Raw genomic sequence first — 12,842 nt, forward strand, 5'->3', positions numbered from 1 at the left:
TAACCTCTCTACAGTATCGTTACAATAAAAAATATATATATACTAAAAAAAGTTGCTTTAAACTGAACATACAACTTATATGAACTGGAAAAGAGTAGAGATCTTAAAAAAAATTAACAAAAACAAGGACCAATGCTAAGCTGGACAGTATGGTAAGAACAGCAGTGAGCTCCAGAACCTTTCTGGCAATCTATGAGATGACCAATCACAGCTGTTAAGAAAAACTAGCACATATTCTAATACTAAATCAAAGTATATAAAATTGCTTTGTTCAATTAAATATGCCACCATCTAGACTCATGTACAGTAATCCTGATTTAAGGGACTCATACTTATGTCCATAATAATTGTAAAAGTTTTAAACTTTTTTATCTATTATTAAAAAGAAAATCAACTTTAAAGTATGTTTTCAATCTCACTAACTACAGTTTAAATAAAGTTTTGTTTCACAATGTTTGGCAATGGTATTGGATAAGTATTTAAAGCTGAAGGGAGGAAGTCTCTATCAATTCTGTTACTCTAAACTAGCAAGAATATGATATCCATAAAAATGTAAACAGTATTATGAAAATAGCTTAGATGAACCAAATACTACTTTAGAACTTTGAAAACACTCAATTAAAATTCATGCTTGTGCAATAATTCACACCTTATCCTTACCTTTCATTACAAACTTAATTCTTTCAAAGAATCAACTGGCAACTACTATATGCACGTGTCAGTATGAAAAGATTAAATCAAAAGGAATTTACCCTTTTCTATAAGGTCAGAATTTAAAATAAAGAAAAATGAATATACTCAAATACCAAACATGTAAGGTAAGACAAAACCAAACAAAAACTTATTTGGTGGTTAACACCTAGATTATTTCTGATCCCAACACATCATCATAGACATAGAAATGCATTTTAGGGCTAAGAAGTGTCAATCTACCTGCAGCTCCTTGGGGAGCTTCATCTGTTCTGGCAGCTGAAGAATTCACTGTCTCCTGATTGCTTTCAGGGTCTGCCATTTTCTCCTGCCGACGAGCCTCAGCTGCTCCTCTCTTGCCCAGGCCAGAGCCTCGCCGACTGCAACAGAAAGATGTCATCACAGGCAGGCTTACCAAGGCACTAGGAGCAATGTATAGACAACACAAAGCTCAAATTCATAGAGCACAAAGCCAGTTTCTTCTCCTTTTTAAATAAAAATTGTTGTAGAAAATCTCTCTGTTTAACAACTAAGACTCTGTATATGTAAAATTCTTCCAAGTTATAGTGTATTCACAACACATACTTTTGTGTTTCTGGAAGATATTGGTTGTCATTCTAACAAATTATTTTAAAACACAACAAAGGAGAAAAATAACTCCTCTTGATTAGAAATATTCAGCTAACTAAAATAGAGCCCCATCTGCATGCTAAAAATGACTATGACTTTGAGGTCTCATGGATCAATAGCCAAGCTTCAATGGCTCATGCCTGTTATCCTGGCTACTTAGGAGACTGAGATATGATGATTGTGGTTCAAAATCAGCTCAGGCAGAAAAGTCCACCAAACTGTCATCTCAATGGCTCAAGTTGCAGAGTGCTAGCCTTGAGCAAAAAAGTTCAAGGACAGTGTTCAGACTTTAAGTAGAAGCCTCAGAACAATGAAGGAAGGAAGGAAGAGAGAGAGAGAGAGAGAGAGAGAGAGGAAGGAAGAAAGGATGGATGGAAGGAAGGAAGGAAAGAGAGAGGGGGAGGACAGAGGGAAGAAAAAAAGTGTGTATAGACACAGACACAGACACACACACACAAGCTTGCAATATACAGACACTGACAATTGGAGAAGAAAATCAGGAAAACCATGCTCATTTTCCATGTCCAAGAATAACTAAACTATTCCAAACCAACTATCTTAACAATGCATAATAACACAGACGTATGAAATAAAGAATTAACGACTAGCTGGTGCTGAGATCTGAGGATTATGGTTCAAAAGCCAACCCAGGCAGTAAAACCCAGTCCATAAAACCCAGTCCATAAAACTCTATCTCCAATTAAAACACATAGACAAATGCACCAGAAGTGGAGCTGTGATCTGACAAATGGTTGGATGCCAGAGGCCAAGAAAAAAGTGGAATTTAGTCTTGACTTCAACTTTGAGGTCTAATGAAATAAGATCAATAAAAAAAAAAGTTGGGGGACAGAGAAAGATAGTTTTGAATATGATTTTGAGCTACTATGTAATGCTCTGGTTACATTTCAGTTGAAATGAACATTTATTTAGTCAGAATGTGTAAGGGTAGACCTCTAAGTGAACACTAACGAGAAGTGTCAAAACAATACTAGTTGTGGCTCAAGAGGTAGAATGCTAACCTTGAGCAACAACTCAGGGGCAGCAACAATACCCTGAGTTTCAGCCCCAGGACTGGCACTTAAAAAAAAAAAAAAAGAATGACTTAATTTTCATAAACAGACAACATTTAGAAAGACTTTTATTCAGGATAAAGACAATAAAATACGGGAAACAGAATAACCAGTTTTCATGAAGCAAATTACATTTCATTGGTGATAATTTTAATAACTGGTAAGCAAATCAGGCAGAAAAAGATGTCCTGTTATAACTTGTGTTTAAAAAGTTTTCCAAAATACCTTAAGAATTGCAAACAGCTAATAAAAAAATGTGTTTTGTTTTTGTTTTTTTGTTGGTTGTGGGGCTTGAACTCAGGGCCTACCCAATATCCCTGAGCTCTTTATCACAAGGCTAGCACCCTACCACTTTGAACCTCAAATCCACTTCCAGTTTTTGGAGATGGAGTCTCATGGACTTTCCTGTCCCACTAGTTTTGAACCATGATCCTCAGATCTCAGCCTCCTGAGATCCTAGGATCAAAGGTATGAGCCACCAGCAGCACCTAGCCTAATAAAATAGTTTATGATTAGGGCTGGGAATGTGGCTTAGTGTTAAAAGAGTGCTTGCCTACTATGCATGAAGACCTGGGTTCAGTTCCTCAGTACCACATACACAGAAAAGGTTTGAAGTGGTGATATGGCTCAAGTAGTAGGGTGCTAGCCTGGAGCAAAAGAAGCTCAGTGACAGTGCCCAGGCCTTGAGTTCAAGCCCCAGGACCTAAGTTCAAGCCCCGAGTCTGGCAAAAAAAAAAAGTTTATGACTAGTTTTTTTAAAAACGACAACAAAATTAGTTGTTCCTTCATGAAAGATAAAAAAGCAAGCAGCCATAATGGACATATAAATGAAGGTCTTAATTATGCTTTCATAAATAGTGAAACAGAGTTGGTTAAATCATTCACAAGTTAAGAGCTTACTCAAACCTCAATTTTACCAAATTACAAATTAGGGAGGTTCTAACTGCCCCAACATCTCACTTGGACACAAAGTTGAATACTAGACACACAGGGATGCTGACATGCAAGTGTTAAATACAACTTGAATTTAATGCTCAAATAATTTCATCAAGTTTTTTGTTTCCCTCTCATGAAGGTTTCTGATGAACAGCACATCTCTCCAGCTGAGAACTAGATAGCTGTGCACAGAATGGCCGTGTGTGCTAGAAGTAGTTTTACATGTATTAAGTGGTCATGTGTTGAAGGATCAAAGAAAATGAAAGAGAATTGTAATACTATTTACCTGGCTTTGATTACAGCTTAAAGTTAATTGCAACCATAGTGAATTAAGTTTTTGTATCAGTCTATACACCTTTCATAAGATTCAAAATTCAGACTACATCTCTGAATAAGTAATTTTCAGAAATCCTTACCAAAGGATTGCTAAGAAACAAAACAAAAAGGAATTCTGCATCCACTCTGGGCCTGCCTCCCTCCTTTCCCTATATAATCTGGCTCAACAAGTCCCTCTCTCTTTTTCTCTTCTTCCTTCCTCTCTGTTTCCACACCCCTCTATCTTGTGTGGGGCCGCAGTTTGCTCTCCCAATAAACTCTTTTCTGCTTGAAGAAAAAAAAAAAGGAATAGTAGTCTAGATATCATAAATAATCTGAATAACTGGAAAGTAAGTATAGAAGCTGAGGATATTCAGTGGTAGAGCACAGATTAGTATGCATAAAGTTCTAGGTTCAATATCCAGCACCAAAAAAAAAAAAGAAAAAAGAAAAACAAGGATTTATAATGGAGCAAGGATACATTTCTTATGACTAATGCATGGTCTTTCTTTAGGTGATTGTTGTGTCACTGCTGAAAACAGAAAGAACAGTTTACCTTGAAAAACCAAATGTACTAAAGCCTTTTACCCAAGTTAGAACAGGGGAAAAAAAAAGATTATCCTATCACTTGTACTTAGTAGAAGAAACAAGCAAACTACATATAGGGAGATGGAGGAAAGAGACAGTAAAAGAGGCAACAGAAAGGGTGAGATTGATTGGAACACACTATAAAAATGTGTGGGAAAATGTGTGGAAATGTATATGAAATTCTCTTCCATATAACTAATATAGGCTAATTTAAAAAAAAGAATAAAAAAGAAATCTTATATTTATAAAAGAGGGAGAAGTCACATTTGACTTTTGGATAATTAACAGAATAAATACACTTAGCAAACTGTTCAAGCCTGAAATTCTGAGAGGAAATTGTAATGGAAAGACTTCTGTTGAACCTAAGACTTTCAACCATTCAATCAAAGTATATGAATCATACCCTGTACCACATACCAAAGGTAGGGGACATTCTGAAAAAGAGTTCCACAACAACTGAGAGAAATAAAAATTGGAGATGTAAGAGAACACACATTGCCCCACAGTTTTTCTGGACGTGTGTTATAAAGAAAATTAACTATGTTTTCTTCCCTTAGCCATTAAACTTAGTAACATATGCCAACACGTTCAGAAACTAATTAGGCAATATGAAAGCCACTCAAGCAGGCATCCCTTTTGATTCATTAGTCACACCACTGGAAAATTTAGCTACCTTTAAAACAACGTAAAGATGCTCATTAGAGATGAATTTGGCAAATTAGAACTCTGCAAACAATCAAATATCCAAATACTTCCTAGCAATAACTCTAGAAAATGGTGTAGTAAAAGAGGAAAAAGTAGAGAATGACAGTGTTGTCAAAAATAAAATAATAACTAAGTGAGCTGGAAGAATGTCATGGCTCAAATATTAAAGCATTTGACTGGCAAGCACAAGACTCTCAGTTCAAGCCTTAGGGTGGATGAGGATAAATAATAAATAACAAGATGCCAACTTAGTAAAAACCTAACTAAATATTGGGGGACGAGAAGAATTCACAAAAATACACTAGTGATCTTACATGTATTTACTCAAATCACTATCAGGCCAAGTATGGTAGTACACACTTGTAATACCAGCACTCAGGAAGCTGAGGCAAAAGGACAATGAGCTTGAGAACAACTTGGGCTACATAGTGTGACAATGTCACACAAAAAAATAACTTACAAAAATGTGCACACAAGCAGAATATTAAAAAGTGGAGAGTGAAAAAGTGCAGCAGCGGAAACCATCAGCTGCACTGGACATTGATGAAGATGAACCAAGCAACGATGGGTGAAGATAGGGAGGGAGGAAAAGAGAGAAGTAGGGAACAGCCCATACTAAGGAAAAGAAAAACAAGGCACTTATCACCCAACATATGTAAAGGTAACCCTGCTGAATATCATCTCTAAAACAACTTAAAGAAAAAAAAAGTAAAACATAAGCTGAACTTACCTGGTACTAGCACAGGAGCCCGTGGTCTTTTGGCGTGTGCTCCTCCTCAAACTGGGGAGCTCAGCAGGTGGTGACTCACTGCGCTTCTTGGTAGATTTTCTTAAACCTATTTGTGAGAATTATGAAAGTCAAATTTTATAAAAACTAACATCATGACTTACAATTCATAAAATTTTTTCAATAACCCATTTGATTTTAAAAGTTCACAAAACATCTTCTTGCCTTTCCAACAGTACTGCTAAACGTATTTCCATAGTTTTTTTACTTACCTACTCATGGAAACTTAGGTTTCTATCTCTTCTCCAATAGATTACCAAAGTCAAGAGATTTCTAGATTGCCTGTAACCCTCAGGAGGCTGAGATCTGAGGATTACAGTTCAAAACCTGGGCAGCAAAGTCTGTGACCAGAGAACCAGAAGTGACGCTACGGGACAAAACGGTAGGGCATGAAAAAGCTCAGGAACAGTGCTCAGGCCCTGAGTTCAAGCCCCAAGACAAATCCCCTCCCCCAAAATAAATAAAGTACAGTATTGCACTTTGTCTTATTACAGTTAAGCTGACCACCAAAGGTATTAAGAAAAAAAAATAGTTTATGCCACCCTATGGGTAAAAAATTTATATACTTTAGCTAAATATCACAAGAATGTGACATTTTTGTATTTGGAGACTTTTGAATAACTTACATTTGCCTCAGCAGCTTTTTTTTGTGTTACAGTATTAATGACTATCTCAAGTTGAATGATTAGAGAAGTCAGTCAAACACACTTCACATGTTTCTCTTGGAGTCATCTAATGCCTTCAGCATCTTAATAGAGTTTAAAACAATATAGCAACTATGCATTATTATTTTATCAACAACTGAGAAGTCATGATAACAATCATTCATTCACAACCCATTCTATACAGTATTAGAACACAATTGGCATACTGGATGGGAATCTATTATTCAACAAGAACTTCTGGTGAAGTCTTCGAAATCAAGTATGGCACTATCTTAAGTGGAAAGGAACTTTTCCAGAGATCAACTACACACTTTAGATCTACTGTGTTTTTCCATAAATTTAATTCTTTACTATTAATTTTTTAAAGGTATCTTTATTGGTCCCACTTTGTCAAAAGTATTAATAAAGGTCTGGGAGAGTAGTGGTAAAAAGCATTAATAAATTCTTGAGTTTTTAAGATTCTTCTAGTTCATTCAACTTGGAATGATCATTAATACCATAACACACCAAAAAAAAAAAAAAGTTACTGAGGGAAATCCAAGTTATTCTCCAAGTTCAAAAATCTACAATCAGGGGCTGGGAAGGTGGCTCAGTGGTAGAGCGCTTGCCTTGCATGCCTGAGGCCCTGGGTTCGATTCCCCAGCACCACATAAGCAAAAAGAAAAAAGCTGGAAGTGGTGCTGTGCCTCAAGTGGTAGAGCACTAGCCTTGAGCTGAAAAGCTGAGGGACAGTGCCCAGGCCCAGAGTTCAGGCCCCACGACCGGACCCAAAAACAAAACAAAACAAACAAACAAAAACTATAATCAGACAGGCATTATCATTTAGAAATCCAATGTAAACCTTGTGTAAACCTGAAAATAAATTTGGTCTCAAAAGTGCTGACTAAATTGAAAAGCATCAAACTAGGAGTGTCTTAATTTTTTTCAGGTTGACTTTCAACCTAATTTTACCAGAATTATTGTGATCACACATTTATACCTGATGTCCTATTCTATTCCATCTTTGCCCTTCCACACACACACTGGTCACCTGAGAGACAGAAAATGTGCACAGTTCAATAGAACTAGTACAATGTGTTCATACTGTTTTATATACTTGATGTATTTATCAAAGTAATCTTTCAGAACTAATTTTCTCTCAAACATAAGACTAAATAACTTAAAAAATGTATTTGGGGGGAGGGGCAGGTTCCCATTTATCAAAACACCATTCATTATAAATCACTTCGAAAACCCTCCTATTACTGTCAATAATGCCACTTTAGTGCACTAATTCTAAAGTATCTTTACACATATAGTAATGACCAGAATAACACATATTTTAATCCATGTAATAATAATTAAAATATGCAAAAGAATGTATTTTGAGGTATGCTTTTCTGTTTTTGCAATTCAATGGTTAAACTCAGGCACTGAAGTTAGCAGGGACTTACGTTAGCTAGGCAGGTGTTCTAGCATTTGAGCCATGTCTCCACCATTTTTGCTTTACATTTCAGATTGTTTCTAACAGTAGGCCTCAATCACAATTATCCTACTCCTATAGCTCTAACAGCTGGGATCATATACATGTGCCACTATCCATAGGTGCTTGAACTCAGTGCCTCACACTATATTGCTTGGCTTACATGTTCATGGCTGCCACCCTACCACTAAAGAGCCATGTTTCTAGTTTGCTTTTTGTTTTTGTTTTCGTTTTTTTGTTGGTCATGGAGCTTGAACTCTGGGCTTGGGGGCTCATCCCTCAGCTCTTCAGCTCAAGGCGAGTGCTCTACTGCTTGAGCCACAGTACCACTTCCGGTTTTCTAGTGGTTTATTGGAGATAAGAGTCTCACTGACTTTTCTGCCTGGGCTGGCTTTGAACCATAATCCTCAGATCTCAGCCTCCTCAGGAGCTAGGATTACTGGTGTGAGCCACCAGCGCCCGGCTTCTAGTTTGTTGGGGTTGTTTTTTTTTTGTTGCTTAACTGAAGTCTCTGGGACTTTTCTGCCTAGGATGACTTCAAGTTGTGATTCTTCATATCTCAATCTCTTGAGTAATTAGAATTACATGCCTAAACCATTGGCATAGGCACAGGTCTCACTACATTTTTGCCTGTACATTTTTGCCTGGGCTGCTCTTGAAAGAAAACCCACATCTCCAAACTTATGCAACATCACACCTGGCAATGATGGCATATACTTTCAACCCAACTTTTTACACTTCTACTATTCATATCCTTAGACTTCAACATATAAATACAATTTATATAATGTTCAATAAGTCTGACAAATGTTTTCACCCACTTAACAAGCATCATAAGACATAGCATTTTCACTTTATGAAGTTCTTTCATGTGATCACTATATATAAATAGACACAAACTATACATAAATGGAAACAAGAGAGGTTGGCAATGCTTGTTTCAGAAAAAGACATTATGTTGACCACTGTAAAAATAGACAAGTCATTATGCAGTGATAAAAAGGTTTCATTTCCTCTGTATATTTCTGTACCTTATAACAGTAAAAATTTTTTTCAAAAAAGTTCAATTGGTCAAGAATGTAATAGTAATTTAAATATACAGTGAGTAACCCAAAGTGCTAACAGATCTGAAGAGAAGTACAGAATGATAGTAGTAGCAAATTTCAAAACCTAACATTTCATCAAGATTTGTCTTTTCAATTCCCCGTATTGTCATTGAGACATTGTCACTGAGACAATGACAATACTGTGAGGGGCTGGGAATGTGGCTTAGTGGTATTGTGCTAGCCTTGTGCAAAAGAAGCTCAGGGACAGTGCCCACGCCCTAAGTTGAAACCCCAGGACTGGCAAAAAAAAAAAAACAAACAAACACAATAAAGACTTGTCTAATGGACATTAACAGACAGATAAAGAAAATGCAGTCAACAGAAGCAGATTCCAGTCTTCTCATTGAAAACACTCCAGAACAAATTACATATTAGGCCACAAAACAAGTTTTGTATTCACCTATTTAAAACTGAAATCCTATCCTATCTCTGACTATAATATCTGACTATAGTAACTCTGACTATAAAGGCATGAAATCTGGAAAACCAAAATTGCCGGGTGTGGTGGCACACTCCCAGTATCTTATACTTAGGAGGCCACAGCAAGAAGACTGAAGAATTTGAGACAAGCCTCAAATACACCAAAAACAAAAGCAGGGTAAATTAAGCAATATTCTTCTGAACACGTGCTGTCAAAACATAACCTAAAATTGAAACACAGCTTGAGACAAATAAAAATGGAAATGAAAACTTATGGTTTGCAGTGAAGGTAATTCTAAGGAAGTTTACAGCAACAAAAGTCTACATGAAAAACAAAAAAAGAAGAGAGATATAGCTTAGTGGTTGAACACTTGCCTTGAGTACATAAAACCCTAAATTCCATCCTCAGCATCACAAATGAAGCAGATATAAACAATAAAAAGTTTAACTTCAACAAACTAGAACAAGTCCAAAGTAGTAAGAAGAATGAAATAATGATCTAAGCGTGCACACATGCACACACACAGAGAAAACTAGAATTACACAGTAAAAAAAAAAAAGGCTTGGGGCTGGGAATGTGGCTTAGTGGTAGAGTGCTTGCCTAGCATGCATGAAGCCCTGGGTTCAATTTCTTAGTACCACACAGAAAAAATGAAGTGGTGTTATGGCTCAAGTGGTAGAGCACTAGCCTGGAGCAAAAGAAGCTCAGTGACAGTGCCCAGGCCCTGAGTTCAAGCCCCAGGACTGGCCAAAAAAAAAGAAAAAAGAAAAGAAAGGAAAAACAGGAAGGAAGAAGGTATAAGAGCTGGTACAAACAGTTCCAATTATTAAGAAACACTGGAAGGGCTGGGAATGTGGCTTAGTGGTATAGTACTAGCCTTGAGCAAAACAAGCTCAGGGACAGTGCCCAGACCCTGAGTTCAAGCCCCACTACTAACAACAAAAAAAAAAAAAAAAAAGAAAGAAAAAAAATGGGTTTTAGATGCTACACTGACAGAAAAGCAGCTAAACTATAGAAGACAGATGACCAAATAAAGAGAATATACTAGTCTATGAAACAGAAATACAAAAGACCTTATAACTAAAAGATCCTACAAGGGCTGGGAAGGCGGCTCAGTGCTAGAGCACTTGCCTTGCATGCATGAGGCCCTGGGTTAGATTCACCAGCACCACATAAGCAAAAAGAAAAAAAGCCGGAAGTGGCGCTGTGGCTCAAGTGGTAGAGCGCTAGCCTTGAGCTGAAGAGCTGCGGGACAGCACCCAAACCCAGAGTTCAGGCCCCACGACCTACAACTGAAAATTACACAGATCAAGGCTGGCAATGTAATATGGCTTAGTAGTAGAGTGCTTGCCTAATACACATGAAATCCTCAGTACCACATACACAGATAAAAGCCAGAAGTGGATGGGCTGGGAAGGTGGCTCAGTGGTAGAGCGCTTGCCTTGCATGCATGAGGCCCTGGGTTCGATTCCTCAGCACCACATAAGCAAAAAGAAAAAAGCTGGAAGTGGTGCTGTGGCTTAAGTGGTAGAGTGCTAGCCGTGAGCTGAAGAGCTGACGGACAACAGCCAGGCCCAGAGTTCAGGCCCCATGACTGGACCCCCCCCCACAAAAAAAAACAACAACAAAAGCCAGAAGTGGCACTATGGCTCAAGTGGTAGTGTATTAGCCTTGAGCAGGCCTGTCAGCTAGGTGCCCGTGGCTCATGCCTGCAATCCTAGCTATTCAGGAGGCTGAGATCTAAGGATCATGGTTAAAAGCAAGCCCAAGCAGGAAAGTCCATGAGACTCTTATCTCCAATTAGCCACAAGAAAGCTGGAAGTGACACTGTGTCTCATAGAGGTAGAGCACTACCCTTAGGCAAAAGAGCTCAGAGACAGCACCCAGGCCCTGAGTTCAAGCCCCACAAGTGACTGAAACAAAACAATTTTCCTCCCCACTCTGCAATATAATTATGATATGATAGACAATATAGGATATATGTCCTTCCTTCCAAATCAACAGGACCATTTTATGAGACGTCAGTTTTTATATAATGAATGGTAACTCTTATTTATGACTTTGTGAGTAGAGAAATAATTTTAAAATTGTAAGATAAAATTGAAAATGTGTAGTATTAGATCATCTCTGTCTGACACTGGATAGCCATTCTAAATTTTTATTAGAAAATGCCAAAAATAGGAAATGTTGAACATTATAATGATTATTAGTCAAGTTGGTCAGTCATTTTGAACTGGAAAAAAAAAACCTTTTTTATTAAAAACAACAAAAAATACAGGTGGACCTGTTGCAACAATGAGAAGTACAAGTTGTCATGTCCAAAACGAGCTTTACAACGTTGGTGGGGGGGGGGCGGGGGGGGGAGAAGGATTGGGATGGGGGAGAGGGGGGAGGCTGGGAAGGGATGTGAAGGGTAAACCAAAGGAGGAGGCTGCAATGCTTGGTAAGAAATGTACGCATTATCCTGCCCATGTAATTGTAACCCCTCTGTACAGTATGTTCACAAATTAAATTAAATTAAATTAAAAAAAACAACAAAAAAAGGACCATCTACTTGTGAGTGGAACTCATGACTGACCAAAGTATTCCAAACCTCTCCAATTAACATTCCACCACCATCCTCTTCACCACAGTGACTCCCTTCAAGAATAGGTATATGGTACAAGGAAAACAGTCTTTTTAATAGACTGACATAATAAACAGATAGTGTCACTGGTGCTTTAGAATGGGAGAAGGTGACATAGGGCACAAGGTTTTAGATTGATAGGGACCTTCATCTGATCTCAAGCCTGATGATTACATCCATTACCCTCCATGTGAACGCTTAGATCCATCCATCCTGAAATTAGACAAGCTCTTGGCTTCAAAAGCCAGCTCCATTTTCCTTTCCTCCCTTTCCATTTAAGTTTGGTTGGATAAATAGCACCTATATCCCCAAAAAATCTGATTGTAAGTCACTACTGTATTCATTTTTGTCCAGAATAGGTAACAATGAAATGCAATTTGTGGGCCAAATCCAGATGACAATGGTTTTATACAACTGAACAGTTTTTGTGTGTGTGCATGTGTGCAAGCCAAGCCTGGACACACTCCTTTAGCTTTTTTGCTTAAGGCTGTCACTCTACCATTTGAGCCATACCTCACTTACAGCTTTTGATGGTTAATTGAAGGTATAGTCAAATAGACTTTCCTGTCCACGATGGCTTCAGTGATCCTCAGATCTTAGCTTCATGAGCAGCTATAATGATAGGCATGAGCCACCAGAGCTTGAAGATTTTACATTTTATAGAGCTTCAACAGAAGAATGTAACTTTGGCCAGTGAGTAAAGCCTAAAATATTTAGTATATGGTCTTTTACACAACACATTGAGCTGTACTTTGATAATAGAAAAGGATCTGGGGCTGGGATGCAGCTCAGTGGCAAAGCACTTTCCTAGTAAGTGCAACGTCCTGGATTCGATCCCCAG

The 12,842-nt window shown here is 37.8% G+C and overlaps 1 protein-coding gene across 8 annotated transcripts in view; it reads right to left on the reverse strand.

Moving 5' to 3' along the window:
* Positions 1 to 12,842, reverse strand: part of Trip12 (thyroid hormone receptor interactor 12) — a 124,866-nt gene that overhangs the window by 69,530 nt on the left and 42,494 nt on the right. For all 8 annotated transcript variants that reach the window (XM_013027177.1, XM_013027111.1, XM_013026960.1 and 5 more), the window contains 2 exons: positions 5,665 to 5,770; positions 934 to 1,070 (listed from right to left, as the gene is read on the reverse strand). In XM_013027177.1, the coding sequence (XP_012882631.1) occupies positions 934 to 1,070; positions 5,665 to 5,770 (243 nt within the window). The remainder of the gene's footprint in view (positions 1 to 933; positions 1,071 to 5,664; positions 5,771 to 12,842) is intronic.

The sequence above is a fragment of the Dipodomys ordii genome, unplaced genomic scaffold (assembly GCF_000151885.1).
Source record: "Dipodomys ordii isolate 6190 unplaced genomic scaffold, Dord_2.0 Scaffold1, whole genome shotgun sequence".
Taxonomy (NCBI): Eukaryota; Metazoa; Chordata; class Mammalia; order Rodentia; family Heteromyidae; genus Dipodomys; species Dipodomys ordii.